Genomic DNA, 25229 nt, shown 5'->3' on the forward strand with positions numbered 1-25229 from the left:
ATGGCTTAAAATCGTGCCAATATTGCACAGTAAATACCAGGCATTAGTGGTTTGCACATTGCACACTCTTTCTGCTTGGCTGGGCGATTGTGCCTTGCAATTGATCAGCATACCATGTTTGCTTCATGCCTTACGTTCACTACTGGTGTGATAATAACTGCCTATCTGTGACCGTAAACTGAGCCAATCACATTTGTCCCTCAGCATATGCAGAATTAATATATAACTTTTATTCATTTCTTTTTATTTAATTGCACACTACACAAGACCTTAACTTCTTCCTCACTAGATGTCAACAAACAGATAGATAGATAGATAGATAGATAGATAGATAGATAGATAGATAGATAGATAGATAGATAGATAGATAGATAGATAGATAGATAGATAGATAGATAGATAGATAGATAGATAGATAGATAGATAGATAGATAGATACTTTATTAATCCCAAGGGGAAATTCACATACTCCAGCAGCAAAAAATATTAAATTAAAGAGTAATAAAAAATGCAGGTAAAAAACAGACAATAACTTGAATAATGTTCAACGTTTCCCCCCTCTGGTGGAATTGAAGAGATGCATAGTTTGGGGGAGGAATGATCTTCTCAGTCTGTCAGTGGAGCAGGACAGTGACAGCAGTCTGTCACTGAAACTGCTCCTCTGTCTGGAGATGACACTGTTTAATGGATGTAGTGGATTTTCCATAATTGATAGGAGCCTGCTGAGTGCCCGTTGCTCTGCTACGGATGTCAAACTGTCCAGCTCTATGCCAACAATAGAGCCTGCCTTCCTCACCAGTTTGTCCAGGAGTGAGGCATCCTTCTTCTTAATGCTGCCTCCCCAGCACACCACTGCGTAGAAGAGGACACTCGCCACAACCATCTGATAGAACATCTGCAGCATCTTACTGCAGATATTGAAGGATGCCAGTCTTCTAAGGAAGTACAGGCGGCTCTGTCCTTTCTTGCACAGAGAATCAGTATTGGCAGTCCAGTCCAATTTATCGTCCAGCTGTACTCCCAGGTATTTATAGGTCTGCACCCTCTGCACACAGTCACCTCTGATGATCATGGGGTCCATGAGGGGCCTGGGTCTCCTAAAATCCACCACCAGTTCCTTGGTTTTGCTGGTGTTCAGTTGTAGGTGGTTTAAGTCGCACCATTTAACAAAGTCCTTGATGAGGTTTCTATACTCCTCCTCCTGCCCACTCCTGATGCAGCCCACGATAGCAGTGTCGTCAGCAAACTTTTGCACGTGGCAGGACTCCGAGTTATATTGGAAGTCCGATGTATATACTGTAGGCTGAACAGGACCGGAGAAAGTACAGTCCCCTGCGGCGCTCCTGTGTTGCTGACCACAATGTCAGATCTGCAATTCCCGAGACGCACATACTGAGGTCTGTTTGTAAGATAGTCCACGATCCATGCCACCAGGTATGAATCTACTCCCATCTCTGTCAGCTTGTCCCTAAGGAGCAGAGGTTGGATGGTATTGAAGGCGCTAGAGAAGTCTAGAAACATAATTCTTACAGCGCCACTGTCTCTGTCCAAGTGGGAGAGGGATTGATGTAGCATATAGATGATGGCATCTTCTGCTCCCACCTTCTCCTGGTATGCGAACTGCAGAGGGTCGAGGGCGTGTTGGACCTGTGGCCTCAGGTGGTGAAGCAGCAGCCGCTCCATGGTCTTCATCACATGTGATGTTAGAGCGACAGGCCGGAAGTCATCCAGCTCACCAGGACGTGACACCTTTGGGACTGGGGTGATGCAAGATGTTTTCCAAAGCCTCGGGACTTTCCCCTGTTCCAGGCTCAGGTTGAAGATGTGCTGTAGAGGACCCCACAGCTCTGATGCACAGACCTTCAGCAGTCGTGGCGATACTCCATCTGGACCTGCTGCTTTGCTGGCCCGAAGTTTCCTCAGCTCTCTGCTCACTTGCGCTGCTGTAATTGTGGGTGGGGATGTCTCTCCTATGTTGGTATCAGCAGAAGGATGTGTAGAGAGTGCAGTATTCCGAGGTGAGAGTGGGTTAGGGTGGTCAAACCTGTTAAAGAAGATGTTCATTTGGTTTGCTCTCTTCACGTCTCTCTCGATGGTGGTACCCCGCTTTGAGCTGCAGCCAGTGATGATCTTCATCCCATCCCACACTTCCTTTCACACTTCAAACAGCCGCAGCACACGGCAATACTTGTGTGAAATAATGCAGAATTATTTATTTGTAGTAATACAGTAATGCAGGTATTATTACTTAATTAAAATAAGTATTGCATTAGGTCACTAATTACTTTTGTTTTCCAGAGCCAAATCTGTTTTAAATTTCCACATTCAGCATATCTGTAGGTGACACATTTTCCACAGTATTTTGGTCACAAATTCACTGGTCGGCTTCTCCGTGAGTATATACAGTAATAGATGCACAAAAGTTAGCCCTTATTCAAAAGTGTTACTACATTCTTTATATAGCACACTTTCATAGTTTACCATTTACAAAAAATATTTGCATTACTGTTAAAGAGTCATCACTGTGGAAAGTACTTTGAAAGGAGTGGCTACAAGTAGATAAGGGAAAGGGTAACACAAAAGCAAAAAACAAGAATAGCAGATTAAGTGTAACAATGTCAATTTTTGAATGTAGCAAGAAAGAAAAAGAACCTTGTCCTTGCATTTTAACAATGAGACCAAAAAAGCACTAAAAGTGGATACAGTGATCTGTAAAAGTTGGTACTTTAAAGCTTTCTTATAGTGGTTTAAGGGAGGTTCTTGGTGTGATGCAGCAGAAGTGCAGCATATCAGGAAAGTGATACATTTTTACAAAGCCTGGTAGTGCAAAAATAATCCAGTACTTTCAGAACTATAACGCACTGGAAAATTGAAAAGGACAAGCACTGCTTCTGCACAATTAACCTCTGGTTTGGTGTGTGCAAGAGACCAAAATAAAACAGTAAGGTGTCAGTTTCACCCCTAGTGTTGTCTGACGGGGTTAACTAGCTGCCAAAGAAACCTGACATGATTTATTGCAAGCTGAACATATCCAGAAATTTTCCTGAAAAGTCTCAAACACTGTTATATCCTCAAAGATTTGTTGGCACCATGCTGCTGTAGGTCAGACTTCTCTTTTAAAGCAAGCAAGTGGATCATGATCCATATTTACATAAAATAAAATGAAAGGAATTACAGAGTAAGTGTCAGATACACTTAATGATCTATATTCTTCTGAGGTTTGATAATTAATTATGCTTTGTGACATACTTTAAGTGATGTGAAATTATTTAGGCACAACTTAGAAGTTTCACTACTGTTAATTGATTTCCATTAAAGTAACACATAACTGGAAGGTGTCTTCTGCAAATCTGACAGATCACAGAACTGTTAAAACATCAGTCACAACAATTTTAAAAATCAATCAAAAAGACTAGAACAGCTGAGCAGACTCGAGTCCTACTCCTGTGTGTGGTCAAAGTCTGCGGCATTTGCATGTTCTAATAATAATACATTTTATTTATATAATACCCAGTATAGACAGTGTCAACTGTAGGTGCTTCAGATTATTAAAGAAGAAATTAAACACTAAAATAAGAACTGTACATTAAAAATTCAAAAAATAAAATAAATAAATAACTGGTATAAATCATAAGAAGAACAAACTATAGAACAAGCAGTCTGTTCTATAGGAGCAGGTTACTAATGGAGTAAAAGGCTTGACTACCCATTGTGGACAGCTTTGTCTGCAGGACATCCCAAGAACTAGAGGATGCAGACCAGAGAGGAACAGGAGAAGTGGATGGAGTAATTCAGTCTCAAATACATGTAGATACAGTAGCAGTAAGACATTTGTATATGAGGAGAAGAATCTTATGCTTTAGTGATATGGGAAGCCCAAAGAGATAGGGAAAAGGAATATCATGCACCGCATGGTGAAGTACCACACAGACAGGCCACTTTATTTTCAGGCGATCCATTAGTTTATGCAGATTTCATCAGGGCTTTTGATCACTCTGTAGCGATGTGTTAGAGGAGCCTCAAGATAAATTAGATTACCTAATCCAATATACCAGAGGTTCTACCCAGGAAATGGTTAAAGACTGCGCATGAATGCCACCAAGGGAACGCTACACAAAAGCCAGAAAGCAACTTGAAAGTTACTATGGCTGATGCATACCTGGATAAAGCATTGAAATGGCTTCAAATAAAGCCAGAAAGATGGAGTGGCCCTGAGAGACTATGCAACTGTTCTTGATATTTGTATGAATGCCATGGCCAAGTCATCAGTAAGTATACATGCAGTACTATTTTGGGCTTGTGTATCATTGGCTAACAATGATAAGACTTGTGCTGCTGCAGAATCTTAAGCAGGGGTAGGACGTAAATCAAGAAAAGAACTGGGCCAAAGACTGACCCCTGAGGAACTCCAGAGGAGAAATACAGTATATGAAGTTGATTGATATTTTCCAAATGCCTTCTGTTCTTTCCTTTCGATAAGACAGGAGTTGAACCATTCCAAACAATGCTGAGGTGGTATAGTAAGATGCTCTGGTACGTACGAAAGAACAGACAGACAGACAGACAGACAGACAGACAGACAGACAGACAGACAGACAGACAGACAGACAGACAGACAGACAGACAGATAGATAGATAGATAGATAGATAGATAGATAGATAGATAGATAGATAGATAGATAGATAGATAGATAGATAGATAGATAGATAGATAGATAGAATTTTATTTGTCCCATTGTCTCATCTCATTTTCGGAGCCAGTTAATATAATTCAGGATCACAGGTTGCTAGAGGTTATGCAGGTATCAGTGGGCTCAAGGCAGGAGACAGCCCAAGAAAGGGTGCCAGTCCATCACAGGTTCCATTCACACATATACTGTATTGCACACACTCGAACAAATTTGGAATTTTCAAGTAACTTAAGGTGTATCTCTTTGGAAATTTAGTAGGAAAACGAGAGATCATCAAAGAGAACACACACTAACATAGTGATAAAGTGCAAACTTCACAGAGACAACAATTGAGAGATCGATGATTCTGGATCAATGAGGATTACTTGAAACAATTCTGCTGAATAAGTTTGATTTCTGAAAAGCCCCTAGTGTTAGTGGGTCAGATAGAGGATGTACAGTACAGCATTGTTCAAAATGGCACTCAGTTTTGTTTTAATTCTCTCCTTTGCTACTAGAACCCGAGTCTACAGCCATAAGAAAGCCATTTACAGTCCTGCCCTGACTAATGCTGTCTCAGTACTGTGGGAAGCTCAAAAACAAGTTTGTCATAAAAGGGAGGTTGGAAATTGGATAGAAATTAGATAGCACAACGGAATTGAAAAGTTACCAAAAAGAGGGACTGAAGGAGTGACAAGATCAGAGTTAGGCTGAACAAAAACTGCTGGCTTTAATTGTTAAACCTAATATTTGTAATATTTTCTGTTTTTGTTTGAAAGTTCTGACAAAACTGCTCACAGACATCATCTGATGGCAGCTCACATAGTTAGGCTTTGTCATAGAATCGATTGTAGAGAATAAAGCTGCTGCTTTGCAGTAAGGAGACTGTGGAAGATTGTGGGTTCGCTTCCCGGTTCCTCCCTGTGTGGATAGCGCTTTGAGTACTGAGAAAAGCGCTATATAAATGTAATGAATTATTATTATTATTATTATTATTAGGATTACTATTATTGCTGTTTATGAGCTTAGAGTAAAATAGCATGACCTGGCTTTTCTAAGTGCAACAGAATATGACTACTGATGCTCCCTGAATGCTAGCAAATAACCAAATAAGTTTAATTTTCTCCATCTGCACTCCAACCTGCAGCCCAGTCTTTAGGGTCCTGAGCTCATCAGTGTGCCAGGGGATGAACGATGGAGCAAAACAGTGTGCACTTTCTTAAAGACTTGTCTATCAAGATTGTTTGAAAGTGTATAATTATGTACATTATTATAATTATGTATGATTAATGGTTGCGAACTTGGGCACTTTAATGCCAGATATTCAAATGGCAGAATAGATGAAATAGTATCATTAAAATTTTCTCTGCAGAAAACAGCAAGTTCTTCCCCTTGACCAGAAAGCATTGCATGTTCAAAATATTTATACTTTGCCAGAGCTGTCTTATTCATCAGAAGAAAGTCGCTGTTATGATGTCAGGTTTCACTTAAACACAGAAAGTGGATGTCACCCTTAATTACAAAGTCTTAATTTATTCTTCAGCAACTTGTGCATTAAAAAGAGCAAATTTGGTGGTAGTTGCTGACAACTGAAGTAGAGGCCTACATCTTTGGAGCTGGCGCAGATTACTCACATTAGATCTGCATGTGTCTGCACATTCTGGGTTTGGATACAGCATACTGTATAGCCAAGGAAGTGGTCTGGTGAATGGATATTCTGCATTCAGATCCCAAATGAATATTTTTATGCTTTATGAATTCCTTGAGTAAACCAAGCACTGCTGCTGAGATTGAAGAAAGATCTCAGCATTCACAAAGACAGCAGAAAAGTAACTGAGCACAACGGCAGAACAAAATATTCAGTTAAAATGACAGTCAAAATGATAGAGGCTCACCCCAAGTAAAAGTATAGGTGGCAGGCTTTTCATTTACACCCTTTCCCTCATAGTCCAAATGATCAAACAGTCTGTTACATAGGCAGAGAAAATGAGACAGGAAAGTTCGGCTCAGTGAAGGAAATGCTGCTGCCTTGCAGATTCTCTGAGTTGCAATCATTCTGAAAAGTTGATGTATTTTAAAATAGCAAGCTACACAAACAAAGGTAGTGAACACAGTCAATAATCCACAGCACACAGCCTTGTCCAAAAATAAAACAAATCAAAATATAAATACAAACAATTTTTCTCTATGACGCAGTGTGTGTGCCATAATGCTCCTAGAATGCTCTAATCAGTTCTCATGGTGTTTCTAAATCTCCACATTAGCATTCCATTTCAAAAACATGCATACCAGGTCACCCGGTCACTTAAAACTGGCTTGGTGTGATTGAACATAAGAACATGCTATACATGGCTGTGCCCAATGGTCTCTCACAACCACATCACAGACTAACTGGGTTGCTGTCAGAGGTGAATAGAGGAATGGAATGGTGGCCAAAGTGTTCTGAGACAGTATGCTACCATCTAGCAAGAGGAAGGGACACCAGATACCAACCAGTCTAATGTTTTAAACAGTCACTTCATTCAGGAGGTGCAGCAAACACCTGTTAAGTCCTTCAGTCGAGGAGTTTCTGGCATTTGCCCCACCGCCCCCATTTTTCTGCATTTAAACTGAGATACTTTTTACAGAGCTGAGTAGATATCCTGTGGCCACAATGAGTGTTCAACTGTGCATTCCCAAAAATAAGAAAACACATAATAGTATGGTTTGAAAAAAAAAATAAAAGTTACCTTCATTTCCTCCTGTATTGGCTACTTCAGCTTTATCATCCTACAACTAATTTGTACTGACTAAAATGGGTTCTGAATACTACTACCAGTGACTCGATATGAAACAAACTCCATGACTAACGGTATAGAATATTAATCAAATATTTTTAATCAACACATGATAATTTTTACAATCTAATACATGAATATACATAAATGAAGTTGAAATAATGGATTAGTAAAATCATAAGGAAAAGGACTGAGGGTAAGTAAAGGGTTAACTTAATGCGACTTAAAGCTTGAACATGTGAGGCTTTTGCCTCATTTAGAAGAGCCACCAAGATAGCTGCTAAGGTTAAAATGAAGTAGATGTGTGATGAACACCTCCTTAAAAAGTGAGAACAAACTAGTGAGAAAGCCCAAACATCCCTATTACAAAGTAGTGATAAGCTCAAAACCCATTGGACACCCCTGATGTTTTGAATAATGGAAGGATCGACATGTATATGAAGTTACTGGTGGCTGTAGTTGATTGGCTAAGATGACAGAATTCTGTACATTAAGTGTCAGATGATGTAATGTATTAGACAAGGTAATGGTAATCGAAAAGTATAAAAGGGAATGAATTGTATGAATGATTGTTCACTCCGTGGACTGAGATATTTGTGGATAACCATTCTGCATTTTCATCTGGTCTCTTAGAATGATTTATTTGAATATAGAGGACAGTTTTTTCCACAACAATGGCTCACCTACATTGTTCTCCATTTTGATATTGAATCACCAAACTGTGACCATATTATCCCCCAAATAGCTTCTATTTAATTTATACAGTATATAATCAAATTATATATGTTGCATGGTTACTATTTTTTAAAGTGTATAATCATTTCCTTGTAATGAATTCAAGAAAAACGATCATGTCTCTGCTGTAGTGTATTTGTACATACCTTTCAATTGTTACTTTTGACATATTTCTTTTATCCATTCATCCATTTACTGCATCTTCGCTTTTCTGGTTAATTGAAGACTATAAAATTTTACTTTATAGTAGCTTTCATACTAAGTATAGTCAAAATGTCCTTTACAATGTAATGCACTTACAGAAAAAGCTCAAACAAATACATTAGCAGCTGTAAGATCACTAGGAGAGTATTACAAAGAGGCAAAGCAGTTGGAGAAAAATACAATACAAAGTCAAGCATTATAGCTTAAAAGGAATGAGGAACATTATGTACCATTCATGATACAGCGTTCATGTATTTGCATATGTAGGCTATATTGTATATAAAGCTGTTCCAAAATTAAAATAATAAGAATCATAGATGCCCTGCAGTAAGTCGGGCATGGATTCATTAATTCCTGTCTGTTTAAAACTGTGACAAAGGTTCTTTCCAAGACTGACACTGTTAACTGACCCATTGAGAGTGTGCTTTTGGGTATGGGCAGCTGTCATTTCCTTGTACCCAAAGCTGCTTGGAGTGACTCCAGATCAATGCGGTCCTGAACTGGAAAAGCAGCTTCAGGAAACTGTTGAAAGAATCAATAACAGTGGATTTGGAAACTCTGCACTAAAAATAAAGATGCTGGCATACACTTAAAAGTGGTGGCTTTTCCTGCCACACTGTATGTAAGTACATAAAGTGCTGATTCAGTCCATAAAATCCATTCAATGGGATTGACCTCATGTACAATGGAGTGGTTCTCAAATCCTGGTCCAGGGATATGAATGCATTGCTCACAGCTTCTCTATAACACCCACATTTTTTTTGTCTTCTGAGCTAAAGGTACATGTCTCAGAGTAGGGGAGACAACCAAAGGGGCATCTGTTATCTGCTACTGTTTAAAATAAATCTACATAAAGATTATTGCAAACCTTTTCAAATGTACCGGTACTATATTTGAGTGTAACACACAGCTATTCTTTTTTTAGCCCACTGAATACATATCATGGTCCTGGGGCAAGGGTAGAGTCTTGGTGTCCTGGATTGGTTACTCTCTGCATAGAGTTTAAAGTTCTCCCCTTACTTGAGTGGGCATTTGAGCCACTGTGAGTAAGTGTGGGTGTGTGTATCAGTGTTATGAAACCCATGGTCTGTGCCTTGAACACAATGCTGTCGTGATAAGATCCAGCCCCTTGTGACCTTAAACTTAAATTTGGTGAAAAATGTATGTTTTTTTAATTATTATTAATTATACATCTCAAAACACTAACTGTGAACAAGGAACAATTGCCTTTTTATTGCGATCTCGTGATTTCTTCAATTATTTAATAATTATAATAATTATACAAGAGCAGTTTTATTAACAGCACACTTCAGCTTGGGAAGTTTCTTACCTAAGGAATTCAATGATATCTTTTATTTTGTCTTAAAAGGTCTCTGTAATGACTCAAACTTTTTATTTAGCATTATACTGTATCATGTCACCATTTTGTTTTGTTGCTAGCACTGTCATTTAAAGTACTTTTCAAATGCCAAACTTGAAAATGTGTAAAAATCCATATAATTCAGAAAACTAATTTTAAATTTATTCTCAAAATCAAAATAGTAAGAGCGTAGCTTTGTAAAACTGTTGAATTTTCCAACCACACAGCCTTCCATTTTTTATTTTTAAGTCTTCTGAGAGTACTGCACCCATCATCTGCAGACATCTCTTATATAAAAATCTGGTAGGCACTCACTTTCAAAGCCGTAGCTACATGTAATGGGATTACCACCTCTACACAACATCCCATCCTGGCCGATTGTTCTGCAAACTCCATTTTATAACCTAAGCCACAACACAAAAATGCTGAAGCCATTTGTTTTCTGGTCTATTACTAAAATGTTACCTTTTCCTGATTATTTTTGAATCAAGAAACTCATTGCCAAAGTGCTGGTCACAGTGTTCAGCTGAAGCAGAGTGAATATTTAATTTGGGATCAGAAAGGAAAACAAAATGGAGAACGTGCCAGGGACAGAACCAAAGAGACAAACCGATATTTCACCAAACATGAAATGTGAAACAAGAATCAAAACTGTAAGACAGAAAGTAAGTCAGAAAACCCAGAAAAAAACTATCAAGAAGTGTACGTTAAGGCATTTTGTTTATCCAAACACAGATGCCAAAACACCGCATGACCCTTTATAGGGTCACACCAAAGACGTCATGCAAACACACTTCTGGGGGCAACGGCTGACGCAAAAGCCACAAAATGTCATTGCCCATCAATATTCAAAATGGTGCTACAACAAGATACAAAAAAAATACAACTTTGTAATGAACCAAGATGAATAAATGAACAAAACAAACGTTGGCATCATATTCCACAAACTCAGGAAACCCAGAATAGCCACCAAGATGTTCCAGAAACTCTTTGGAAAAACACCAAAAAAAATAAAGAACACTAATCACAATACCATCCAGCTAAGCAAGACACCCAAAAAGAAGACACAATCCTTAATTACTTTTCTTGGATGGTATTGGTTAAAATGTAATTAATAGCCTGTTTTTTTGTTTTCTCCCCTATTATACAGCTCTATATCACTGCCAAGCTAAATAACATTGAGATCTTGGGTCTTTCCAGATGTGCCAGGTACCTCACATTCCAGTCCTTAGAGAAGCCAAGCTGCCTTGACACCCAGATGATGCATTTTCATTCTTGTCAGAGGCTCTGATTCAGAATTGCTAATTACTAAATTCAGCCAGCATGCACTGATGAGACTCCTCACATTCCATTTACTTCTGCATAACTACACTGCAAAGGGAAAAGGTTATTTGCAAGGGTATATTGTCAGGAAAATGATTAAGGACATCACCTGAAAAAGAGAAAAAAAAATTACAATGCTTGCAGGACGAAGACAGCTGCTATAAAAATTTAGGATAGGGATGTGATATATGTGAAGTTCTCAGTGTCTGACATGAGTGAAGTGGACAGGTATTTGAAATGCTGAACAGTTTCCTTGCTTGATTAAAATGGACTCCAAAGTTTTTAAATGAAATTTTAGAACTTAACATTTTATATTCATATAATTAAATGGAATCATTCTATAAATGAATGGATCCACACTTGCACTTTATTGTGCTGTGTTATAGAAGTTCAGACCAGTGCCAGCTCTTGCTATTTTGTTGCCTTAGAAGAAGGTGAGAATGTTGTGTGTATATATATATATATATATATATATATATATATATATATATATATATATATATATATATATATACAGTCGATTCTGCTTAATTGGGCCACTGGTTAATTGGGGCAGCTGCTTATTTGGGTCAAATCTCAAGGAATGAAAACCAAAATAATAAACTAATACATAATTTAAATGCTTAATTGGGACAACATTCCGCTTAATTGGGACAGTAGCAGATGTGTGCTGCAAGTCAGTCATCTATCGTCGCCTGTCAAAGAAGCACTGGTAAGTTTAGATAGTACAATCTTAGAGTGGAGTAGCACATGTCTGCTTAATAGTCTACCGTCACCACTACCGAACCGTATTCAGTTACCCCTACACCACCTCGCAGGTACGTATAACGTATAAGTAAACTTTTCTTTTGTCAATTTTATTTATAAAATTATAACCCTTGCCAAGATGCCAAGAAATTATTTTACACTTTCAAGTAAAATTGCTTTGCTGAATAAAATTAAAAGCCAGCCATTTAATACAAGCCATCATAGGCTCGCTGAGATAACTGGTGTACCAAAATATACCATAGTGCGTCTCTTACAACAAGAAAATCAACTGCATGAGGAATGGGCATTACAGAAAAGACTAACTGCAAAGGACAAAGTACAAACTTACAAAAACAAAAGACAGACTACACTTGATGCATTTTTGCAGCATTAAATTGTATATACATACCTAATTATTTTACTTTAGAATTTATTATTATTTTTTCTTCACAGCTTATATTATTTTCTTATAATTTATATTTAATAATTTTATTAAAATATTGAAAGAAAATTATTTATTGTTTAATTTTATGGGGAATTCCCTTAATTGGGGCAGCCGCTTAATTCGGACAAAATGTCCTAGTTCTAATGTGTCCCAATTAAGAGGAATCGACTGTATATATATATATATATTATATATATATCTATACAGTGCATCCGGAAAGTATTCACAGCGCATCACTTTTTCCACATTTTGTTATGTTACAGCCTTATTCCAAAATGGATTAAATTCATTTTTTTCCTCAGAATTCTGCACACAACACCCCATAATAACAACGTATATATATATATATATATATATATATATATATATACTATATATATATATATATATATATATATATATATATATATAGTATATGGTATATATATATATCTGTTATAAAAAAAGACACTTTAACGTCCCACGAGACAAGGAAGTGAGACAAAAGGACAGCTGCTGTACTGGCTTTTAAATGATCGTCGCACAGTGCGACATGCAGATCACGCAGCTTGGTAGCAGCTAGCAGCAAGCCAGCAGCTGATCCGTCTTTAGCGTGCATTCTGCGCCCCCCCCCCCCTAAAATGCGAGCGGCAGAGATATATATATATATATATATATATAAATCTACTAGCTGTGTAAATCTGTGCTATAAAAAGCTAACTATTGAAATCATCAGAAAAAAAATTGAAATGTAGAGATGTCAGGTAATTGAAAGGGAACTACTCTGGGCATCTCTCTCCTTGGAGGTTTCGTTTTGCTGATGTGCTTTGCATCATTTGTGCATTGTGCATTAGTGGCTAAGTCAGCGGCGTAGCGTAGTGGGGGCGGCAGGGGCGGCCCGCCCCGGGCGGCATTTTTAGGGGGCGGCAAAATTTCACAATAAATAATAATAATATCTTGTAAAAATTTGAACCATACCTAAATAAGGGGGCGGCGGAATTTTCCTCCTCCCCGGGCGGCTGACACCCACGCTACGCTACTGGGCTAAGTGACTGTCTTTCTTCGGAGATTTCATTTTCTTGATGTGCTTGCCTCGCTTATGTAATAGTGGATAAGCAAGTGACTCTCTCTTCAGAAGTTTTGATTTGCCAACGTGCTGGCCTCACCTGTATATCCTCGGAGGTGGAGCCCTTAGCCCAGCTCCACTTCTCACTTCTGGGATAGACAGACACACTTCCATGCGTAGATGTTTATATATAGGATGAGGGAGTGGGGCTTCCTCCCCTTGGAGTTTCAAACACAATCTCATACAAATTTATGGATGTGGTGAGCGAGGACGTGCAGGTGGTGGGTGTGACAGAGCAAGATGCAAAGGACAGGAGGATATGGAAACAGGTGATCCACTGTGGCGACCCCTAACAGGAGCAGCCGAAAGATTAAGAAGATTATCCACGCAGGTGGCGCAGTGGTAGTGCTGCTGCTTTGCATTTAGGAGATTGTGGGTTTGTTTCCTGGATCCTCTCTGTGTAGGGAGTGCTTTGAGTAGTGAGAAAAGTGCTATATAAATGTAAAGAAATATTATTATTAATATTGGATTGAAGCAGGGGTGGTCAACCTTGGAGTTTTGAGTGCAATATTACATGGATGGTAGACTGAAGAGCGAGGGGGGGGGGGTTGAGGGGGTGTAACCTTTTTTTCTAAATTGATTTATTGATTCAGAGTTTTTTAAAGCAATATCTAGCAAAGCTCACGAGATTCTGTCCCCCAATAACTTTGCCACCCCAGATGACCTCTTAGTTTGCCTATATAGTAAAGCTGACCCTGGTTCGGAGTAAATGGGTTAAAGGGCCAGCCCAAAAACTTCTTGTGCCCTACACAAGATAATTTATTAAGGGAGAAATTCAGGCCACTGACAGCGCGTAAATGATGGTCATACAACCGAGAAGAATTATCCACACATTTTCCCTAGAACAGTTGAAGGGTCCGGCCCATGCAGAAATGATGCAAGTTGCCTCATCCGGGTTTTTTGATGGATTTTTAGGCATTTGGACATCTCAGAGGCACAATGTTTCAGTATTGTTTTAGTAAGAAAACAGACAGAAAAGTGTTTTTTTAATTCAATATTATCCATAGATCACATACCAGTTAGTACTGTGCCATGCAGTTTTGTTTTAGTATAATGGTAATATTACTTATTATTTACCACGTAGGCCTCCAAAGTGTCAAGTACATTTTTTCCTTTTACTGACATGGCAGGAATACTTTTCTCACTTTGTGGTGTGTAAATTCCTTCAACCAGCTTCTTGAGCTAATTTGAGTTCATTGAAAGCATTGTCAAGCCATTTAAATATTCTTGATAGATATACCATTTTATGATGTCTATAGTCATACATCTGTGGTTACAGTATATGCCTCATTCAATGGGGCACTCAACTGGGCCTTTCTGTCAATACCAAAATGAAATGAAACGGATTAATTGTTGCATAACTTTTCGTTTCAGATGCCTTTTGCATGGCCAACATTCAAGTTTGTTAAGTAGTGAGCTGCAATGGCTTAGCAAGAGTTGTCATCATTTCTCTCTTCTAGTATACCAGCATTTTAACATAAATATGAAAAATGATAGAAATCCTTTTGCCCTCAAATATCTACCCATTATGGACTGAACATGGCAGCGTGAGTTGGTGTCCTGACTAGGTGCGATTCCTGCCTTGCACCCAATGCTGCTAAGGATGGCACTGCCCTCTATGTAATCCTGAAATGGATGAGCAGGTTTGCAAATTAGTGAATGAATAATTTCTATAATGTACTACAATGTAACCACTTAATTCTGTCTGAGAGTAAAAATTATTACTAATAATGAACCAAAGCTGTTTAACTTTTGTGCTCAGTGTAACAGAACAAAGTTAAAACAATTTGTAAAAAATATTATTTTTCCTTAACCTTTCAGGTCAAAGATATAATTTAAAATCATTTTTTAGAAACAATTGACCAGTTACGTCAAAATCAATGATGAAGTATAAATTTATTTTTTATGGTGTGAGTCATTCTCTCCATTTACCTCATGCTGAGTAATTAACTGGAACTGAATGTTAAGCACAAAACAACTCAATTATTTACAAATTCATTGTAAAATTCCACTTATTGTAATCAGGGGTTGAATGGGAGCAGAGATTATCCCAGCAACATCAAACTAATTTAGGTATCAACCCTCAAGGATAGATGAAGACGTAGAGTATGAATATAAGGACTCTGACAAATAAGAAGAGACCGTTCAGTCCATTAAACTTGTTCAGTTAGCTAATAACTGAGTTGTCCCGATATCTCATCCAGATATTTTTTGTAAAATTTTCCAAGGTGTCTGCTGTTAACTACATACATTTCCATTCAAGACTCACATGACCACCTTGCGTGGCGAAATTTTTCCTGGCTTTCATCTTCAATGCGTTTCCCCTGAATTTCTACCCACCAGTCTCATTCAACACATTATTCACTATGTAACTGAAAGAAATCTGCTGAATCGAGTTTGGTGATGCCTTTCAGAATTTTGAAGTCCTGTATTAAGTCCCCCCATAACCTTTTCTACTCAAGAATAAAGAGGCTTAGTTCCAGTTATGCTTTTTGAGCAGAATGTGTCTTTTAGTAATGTTAAGCATGTGCTTAATTATTTGGCTCTACACAGCTCCTTGGAAAGTTTCTTATTTTGAACCCAGTTCTTTTTGAACAGTTGGGCAAACTGAAATCTCTACTAGAATGTGCGCCTAAAGCACATGAAGAAATATTACAGGGATTTTTTAACAAGATGTTGTCTCTGCTGAACTTTGAAATACAATATGGCAGACAGTAGCAAGGCTGGTAGTGGGTGAAATTCCCATTCTTACTGTGAGCATTCGCTCACTTAATAACTAAACAGATGTCTGGCCTCCTAACCCTGACATGATTTTTTTTTGTACATGTATGGTTTCTTTCTCAAAATTAAACTACTCTTTACTCTTAAATTTTAACCATAATTTTATTTCAAAACGATTTTATGCATTACATCAACTTTACAAAGTCATACAGTTTTCTGTTGTTTCACTGCTATATACACTATTTAATGACATACTATGTACCACATATTTCAATAACAAATAGTAGCAGGTTCAAGAAATAAAGTAACAGTGAAGTGAGACCATAAACAGATAGATAAAAAGAGAAAATAAAACAACATATCTTAAGCACTCCAATATATGCAACATGTGTCCTTCCAGAGAAACAGCTGATGATGTGTTTTATAGAAAGCCACGTGAAGTAAACCATGTCCATAACCTGAATGGGGTCTTCAAAAAAATAGTCAGGAATCCCATGTCAATTTAGTTATTGTTTTACAAGTAAATCTATTGTAATGCCCATCACATTTGCCCCATGCATACAGACAAAAAAAACAAAACTCTTCAATAACTTTTTCCCATTTATTGTGTATGAAAACAATACATTTCCATTTATTCAGAAGTTAATAATTCTCCTATTTTTTTGTATTAGTATGAGTGAACTTACTTTATGTGTTGTATCTGTTCAGCACCTTGTCAACATTAAAAAATCCAAACTAGATACCTTTTGTCTAACTACTTATTCAAAATGAAAAAAACAAAAAAACATTCTCTCTCTCAACAAATGATCCCCATTTTTGATCAGACATCACCAAAATAAATGACAACTCATAGAATTAGTTTAATAATAAAATTAGTCATCAAAACAAACTGCAATAAGAATTATTTCCTTCATTAAAAGCTGTTTAATAAACCAGCTTGAGTTTTACCATTCCGAAGTCTAAAGTTCAATAGAATGGTCTTCAGTCTTTCTTGGGTTTTTCCAGCTATATCTTTTTTTTTTGGAGTCACGTTGCTCAATACAGTGCAAGAAGATATATGATATATGAAAACATTTAAACAATTTTGATAAGAACAAGTCATTCAGCACAACAAGTTTAGCAATCCTATCCACCTAATTCCTTCAAAATAACATCAAGCCGAGATCAGAAGATCACTAATGTCCTATTCTCTACCTCACTACCTGGCAACTTATTCTTTTTTAATGCGTCTATGATTCTCTATGTGAGGAAAAACTTTCTAATGTTTGTGCAAAATGTATCTTTAATGATTTGCCATCTGTGTCCCGGTGTTATTTATGAAGACCTCATTTCAAAGAAACACTGCACTAATTCAACTCTTTGTCTTTGTTTGCCTAAACTGAAAAGGTCAACTCCTTCAGTCCTTCCTTATAACACATATCTTGCAGTCTCAGAATCAGTCTTGTTGCTGTGTTCTGTGCCTTTTTTCTAGCTCTGCTATGTCATTATTTGTATTATGGAGACCTAAACTGCAGTACTCCAGGACTTGTACACTACACATTGAACTATACAACTTAACACCCTACTAGACTTCTTAATGGCCTCTGTATTCTGTGTTGATGTAGATAATGATGAATCTACTACAACTCCAAGGTCCTTCTCATAAGACGTACTTTTAAGTTTCACACCTCCCATTGTGTATTCAAATCTAACATTTTTACTTCCTACACATGGCAAGTTAATTGAACAATAGCACATGAACAGAGCATCACCTGTAAGTATGACAGAGGATGTGATTGTGCATCACCAACATCCAGCCCAGCCCTATTCCATAGGCTTCAGCACATTGTGTACTTCGAATAACTGTGAAAACTCGACGTTATTGTGTTTCATAATGACATTCTTTGCATACCAAAATTTTTATAAAGTGGTTGTCCATAATTCATGGAAGCCTGTATTCTAGTGTTATAATTTAAAAAACGTTAATTATAATAATCTTAGGTTTTATTGTGATTATAATGGGTTATATTACCTTAAAACAGACAATGGTCTGTCTTATAATTTTTGACTCAGGCCTGTGTGGGGTGTCTTGTTATACCATTTTAAACCAGTAAAATAAACAGAGTGAAATTTAAAAAGAAGATCTCGAAATCTAAAGACCTTTAATCTGCCCCAATGTTCCACTGTAACATTAGCTCTTAAAAAATGACAATTAAAGGATGTTTATCACTGCAACTAGAACCATCTAAAGGACTTGAGCTTTCACACTCATCCTCCAAATGACAGCATGCAAACGATCAACACTTGTCACTTGCAGCCATAGTACCTGCCGTGGCCAGACTAGCCAATTTTTTCTTCTAAAATTGACGATAAATACGGTATTAGGACAAACCTAGACTGACCAAGTTATCCAGACTCCCTGCTACTGGCTGCAGCAGGTTTCCCATAAAACTCGATTATCTACACCTTTACTGCAAGCATTAAAACATAAAAAGTGCAAGGTAAAATAACACTTGTACTACAAACCTGTGGCAATGCTGAGTTGAGTTGGCGTTGCAGAGAGTCCCGATCGTAAATGACATCCTGCAACCGCTGCTGAGCCAAACCCAGGCTTTCTTGTGTCTCCCGTAATGTATCCAGTAGCCGGTCCCGCTCATCTAACATGCTGACCATCAGCTGTTCAAAGTGGGAGTCCGAGTCAGAGCCACTGCTCTGTGAACCCCTCTGACTCAAAGGGGTATCCTCATTGATCGTCGGCATCACTTCGCACATCATTTCTACCTAAAAAGGAAAAAAACATAAGAATGAACACATCATGTAGCCCATCATCCTAAAAACATTCTTGATCACTTCTATACCGTGTCTATCCAGATGTAGACAGTGAACTTTAGAACACTGGAAAAATTAGAACAAGCCATTCAGCCCAAGAAATCTCACCAATCTTGAATATAACATTAAATAACATTAACTCGAGATTTGAAAGTCCCTAGAGTTCTATTCTCTAATACACTACTTGGTAATTTATTCCATGTGTTTATGGTTCTCTGTGTGAAGATAAACGTCCTAACATTTGTGCAAAATTTACCTTAAAAAGTTTTCATCTGTGTCTTTGTGTTCTTGATGAACCCAGGCCTGGATCCTGGTACTAATTCCTTTCATAATTCTAAAATTATCAACCTTATCACCTGTTAATCTCTGTTTGCTTAAACTGAAGAGTCGACAATGCCAATGACTAAATATTAAAGTATGCTTTCAAGTTTCAGAAGCCCCATATTTTGTAATTATATTTTACATTATAAATTTGAATCTATAAAAATAAAAAATGGTTAGCATTAAACTTCGTCTGTCACATACGAGTTTACCCAAGTATGAATTCTTTCCAGGTCTACTTGTTATGATTCTACCGATTCTAGAGCATTTGACAGTCCGTCCAGAGTATTATTCTAAGAGCAGTGTACTATTTGTTGAGGACTCTGGCTATGCCTTAATGAGTGATGATGATTTTGAGTTTCTTAATGTCATAAATAGAATTCAGAAGAGTCATTATAATTCTCATTATTCCACTAATTTTCTTAATATCTAAGTTGTGTTTTTGAGTATCTGAGGTCAACTTTTGAAACAAAATTAAGTGCTGAACATTAAGGATGTCTTTTGCAGGTCTCTTCTCAGTTAGAGTAACCAGTAATCTCCCTAACTAAAGCTACTAAATCTGTGGTCTGTCAGCAGCAGTCGTCATTCAGGTTCTAGTTTATATTGACCAATGACCCTGTAGACCTACACTCTCCTGTCAAGTGGCTTTCTGATGATCAGACACCTAATTGCCAGTAAACCTTCAAAGCGGTATAAGATTTCAGATGGAGCAGTATCTAGTCCCTACAAATTGGCAAACTGCAAAATGGTGTGAAAGTTTTGCTACATTTTTCAGAAAATATCGAGAAAGAAACCCAGGATAAATAGCACCTCCTCATATGGATGCAGGTTCCTGTACTTTTCAGGAAATGTCTGTAATACGATGCCAGCACATACTTTTCTCTCCCTAAAAAACAACTTTGTACGCTTATTCAGAAGGCTATTGAATAGTGGTTTGGTGATGCAAATACAATGCGTTTGCAGGGTGAGCCTGCACATGTTCCTTGGTGAACGCCTGCAGCTCCCAGATCCCAGAATGAATAACCTGAGGTCACAAAGACACTCAGTTAAGTCTTTGTGAGGTTGTGGTTTTTATATGCTGCAATACATATGGGTACTCGTTCAAATCCCTTGTACCCAGAATGATGTCAAAGTCCAGAACATACAAGAGTGTGTTCAATGCAAAAATGGGGGATAAATAAAGGGAAAAAATCAAAGTGTCCCTGTCTATGTGATGGAATAGCTTTCCCATTTACCTATTTTATATTACCAAAACAATGCACTCATACACTTTCTAAATCATTTTTTCTATCCAACACTGCCCCCTGACGTTTTAGAACATAAGAACAATCTGGAAGAGAACAGGCCATTCAGGCCAATAAAGTCTTCTGAGCACTGCTCCTTCTCACTCTCCCAACTGTACATGAGCTGGCTTCTGGCTTCAAGGCAGCATTAAACTACCTCCCATGTCAATACTGGCTACAATGGGAAATACTTCTATACAGATTCTGGGCCATCAGATCTTAGTGTCCTATAGTGACAATGAAAACAACCTCTATATATTAGCAAAAGGCCACATAGGGAATCTCCAGGATGTTCATGCAACACAAGAGACAACACAGCTTCATGTATCACTCTTTGAGAAAGTATATCCTTTTGTGACCTGCAGGTATTGCCACCTCACGTATATCCTCTGTGATCTCAATCTCACTTTTTAGAAGGGGCTCAGGTATCTCTGCCAAATGATGGGTATCCTACTCTCTAGCATCCTGGGGAAGCACAAGACACTGCCATCCAAGTGTTCTTTTTTTCTCTCTGTCTTATGCAGATGCTGCCAATTGTTACAGTCTATATAATGCATCACATACCACCATACCATACCATGCCATACATGTGCCATACAACCCCTATGGTTATGGTGACATCTGGTGCAAGTACCAGTGCAAATAGGATATTCTTGAGCCCCATCCCTGTCCGTTCCTGTGTTTACATTCCTTGTTTTCTGGACTACTCATTACAATGCACTTCAAGGAATATATTAACTTCAAGTTCATTATCATTTGCACATAGCACAATGAGATTTTTACTTTCATGTCTCACACAGGCTAGAAGAAGTAGTAGTGAAAACAGTATACAGTAATATGAACATTTGTTAATGAAAAAACACTTTAAGTCTTTTATATAAATAAAATCCTACCCTGATTGTTTATTCGACAATCAATTAAAAATGGCTGAACCAATTTTCAAGAATTTTTGCATGTGTGTTACTATTGTTTCAATTTTATCTATAGGCTATATAGTGTATTGGGGAAACGGGCTGGAATGGAGGGGGCCAATCCAAAGAAACAGTGGTGATGCAGGAACTACAATTCCCATCAGACACTACAGTAGTAGAGCACTGGGGCTGATGCGAGGACACCATTATAAGCTCATACAAGTTATCTAAGATTGCAGGTACAGCATTTTCTTCTCTGCTAATTTGTATATTTTATTTGTCGTACTGGATAGCAGCTTTTGTCTAATCAATGTATAATTTTCAAAAAGACTGACTTTCCCCATTTATTTTCATTTAGACCCTTTTCTGAAAAATGTACAGGCCCAAAAAAGGTTCACAGTGTTGTCAAACCTTTAAGGAATAGTGTTAATTTTTTTCAACACCTAAAACATTTTTTAAGCTCCAAAACACCCTGGTTTCATGATTGTGAAATCTCATGCAAAACAAAGTTTAGTGTCAATTTCATAAAACTTTATGTGAAAGGAAACTCAGCTGTTTCCCACACTACTACCTGTTATTTTATGATGTTATATTATCCATACCTAATGAAGTGAGATTTAGGCTGCCAGACAAGGAAAGTAGTGGTCAGCTCCATGTTGATCAAATGTGCAGAGAGGAATTTCATTGCACTGTGTACTCTTGACAATGACTGAAATGAACTGATGACACTACATTTTTTTCACTTTTGAAAAAGCCAAAACTATTGTACGCCTGCATATGGTTACTAAATACAAAAGAGGTGAGCCATGATGAAAGAGAATAAAATGTGACTTTTTAGCATATGCCAAGATACTGTTCAGAATATGGTAGAAAGAGAATGACTGATGAAGACGTCAGTAACGTTTACTGTTGCTTGCTGGCAGACATTTGTTCAAGATCATTTTTTGATGAGGCAGTTATAATTTTTGTGTGTCACATTTAGGATACCAATACAGCATCATGATTTGTAACATTTATAAATCAACACTGAATGAAACAGCTTTCAATCATCTTTATAACACCATTGAATATCACCACTATTGCTGTCTCCTGTAATAATATTGAGACCTGCAGCAATGTACGTGAAGCCCAATTCCATATCAACGAGAGATGCGTTCTGCAGTTCGTGGATTATTCAACCAGCCATCCAGTTTATTAATGTGTGATCAAACATCAATTAACCCACAGCAAACCAGGAAATACATAGATAAAGTAGCATTCATAGTTCCAACCCAAGAAAGGAATTACCACAATTAAGGAATCCAATCACACACATGAGAGCCAAAAAACTGATAGTTATCAGAGAGATAGTGTAGATGATGGATGGGATGCAAGTATTTCAGCCAGCAACATTTCAAATTCACATAATTATTTGCTTTCTTACCTTAACCATCTGCATAAATATACCCAGGAAAAACAGGTACCTTTGCTAGTTCTGTTATAAAATCAGACTACACTGTATATATACAAGAAACACACATCAATGGTGCTCATGCAGTTGTTACTATGAGCAACTGTGTTAAGTCATCTCAGGGTTATCTTAACATACAGGCATAAGGGCACTGGCCGCACGCTACAAGAGCATAGGGGCTCATGCTGTTTCTGATGCCCATGTATTGTGGTGAGCAGCTGGGGGTGGTACCCAGCCAGGACACCCGGAAGGACCGGAGGAGGGATTACGCCTCTTCCAGACCATGGGGGGGCAACTGCCCTGGTGGCTATGGGGACCACGAGAAAGGAGCATGGAAGCTCAACCCTATAGGGGCCCGTGGTCATCGCCAGGGGGCGCCCTGATGCCGGAAAAGCCCTGGCCCTCAGCACTTCCGCCACACCCAGAAGTGCTGGAGGGATGAACACCAGGGACACCCGGAGTGCTTCTGGGTGCACAGCCAGCACTTCTGCCACACTAGGGAGTGCTGGTGGTAGCTTATTAGGAGGCACCTGGAGCACGTCTGGGTGAGCATAAAAGGGGCCGCCTCCCTCCATTCGATGGCTGGAGTCAGGTGGAAGAAGGACGGAGCTCGGAGGAGAGGAGTGGAGGTGGACCAGAAGAGAGAGGCATTGGAAAGGCCTGGACTAAAGGGTGATTGGTGCTGGGGCACTGGGATGTGTGTGTGTTACTTTGTAAATATAATGAATAAACGTGTGTGTGGTTTGAAACCATCGGTGTCTGCCTGTCTGTGTCCGGGCTGTTCTCCACAGTATGTTTCTGTTTTGCTATCAAAACAAGAGCCCCAGAGCACTACTTTCCCTGGGGGCCTATGATGCTGTTAAGATAGCCCTGAGTAGAGTCTGTCTGGATCTATCCTTGGAATATTGCTTTTTCTAATTTATATTAATGACATAGATCCTGAAACTTATGACTTTTGCAGATGACAGCAGAATTGGAGGAATAGCAGGTACTTTAAAATTGGACACTTGGAAAATGCATTTTAATATAGAAAAGTGTAAAGTCCTATGTGCAGACAAAAGGAATGTGAATTTTAAATACAAAATGGGCAATGCACCCTTACGTGAAGTAACCATGGTAATGAAATTAAATATCTCTAGTCCTGAACGGAGATGGTTAAATAATGAACTAATCCAGACCCTTAAAAGTATCAAAGGTAACAGTTAAGTTGATCCAGAGATATTTTTTCAATTCAATAGTGAATCACATTCTCAATGATGCCAGTGGAAATGAAGATGTGTATTTAAGACTGACGCTGGGAATCACTTCTTTGCACAATCTGTATATTGAAAATCTTAACATTTAAAAACGTATCAACATGACATACTGGGACAATTTAGCCTTTAATTAACCAAACAAGTCTGTCAATAATCTTATCTTCATATAGTATGTTAACCAGATAAATGAAAATGTGTTTAAAATTGAAAATTAATCACAGAACCTTTTAAGTCCTATTATGAAAAAATTTAGTTTTATCTAAGTTATATAAATGAAGAAGTTCCACCAACAGGAGGTCAAGACAATCTGACTATGGGGAAAGGACACATTACATTTAATAATCAGTACTGGATACAGAGTAGTACATCATCGGCAGAGCAAATAAAAATGAATTCTAGAAGTTTTTGCAAAAAACAGCAATGCATTTAATTTTGAGTGCGTTATCCATACTTATTGAGATCTGTTTTTAAGATATAAGTCAGGACAAGACATAAAGTGATAATGAGGTCAGGATGGGAAATCGCAAGCTGTTCTTCTGCTTCATTCAGGTGTAAAATAACAAGGAGACAAAAGCGCCCAATGTCAGTAGATGCAATGGATGCATGTAATTTACCACTGTAATCAGCACTGGATCCTGAACAAAAGCAAGAATGTAATTTTTCAACAGCATTGCTAAATAGGAGACAATTCTTCGTGCCTATTCTTCATTCTAGCCTTTTAATAATAGAGCAAGTTTGACAAAGTGGCCATATGTCTTGGTTAAATTCTACACTATGGAATTAATAAAGGGCATTTTACAAGGATCATGGAGTGTGCTGAAACGGAAGGATATTTTCTATTCAATTATTAAAATAATAATCTGCAGCAACTGGAACTGGACAGTCCACCTATGGGGTGCTTGAACATTCTCCCCTCAAATGTGTGCATTTTTCCAATTAATGGATAAATGGGGAGGGTTGGCATCAGAAAAGGCCATAAAACCATGCCAAAGCTTCATTTGGAGAAGTCTAGTAAAAAAATAAATAAATAGTGACACCATAAAAGAATGGGAGTAAATGCTAGTAGTATCAAGTGTAAAACATGTGAGTTGGAGTTGTAGGTAGAGGAGCACA

The 25229-nt window shown here is 37.9% G+C and overlaps 1 protein-coding gene across 6 annotated transcripts in view; it reads right to left on the bottom strand.

Annotated features, from left to right (window-relative positions):
- ppfia2 (PTPRF interacting protein alpha 2) overlaps positions 1-25229 on the bottom strand; it is a 960214-nt gene that overhangs the window by 873880 nt on the left and 61105 nt on the right. For all 6 annotated transcript variants that reach the window (XM_051919721.1, XM_051919713.1, XM_051919703.1 and 3 more), the window contains exon 2: positions 18593-18847. In XM_051919721.1, the coding sequence (XP_051775681.1) occupies positions 18593-18841 (249 nt within the window). In that variant the 5' untranslated portion in view covers positions 18842-18847. The remainder of the gene's footprint in view (positions 1-18592; positions 18848-25229) is intronic.

This window comes from Erpetoichthys calabaricus, chromosome 1, assembly GCF_900747795.2.
Source record: "Erpetoichthys calabaricus chromosome 1, fErpCal1.3, whole genome shotgun sequence".
Taxonomy (NCBI): Eukaryota; Metazoa; Chordata; class Cladistia; order Polypteriformes; family Polypteridae; genus Erpetoichthys; species Erpetoichthys calabaricus.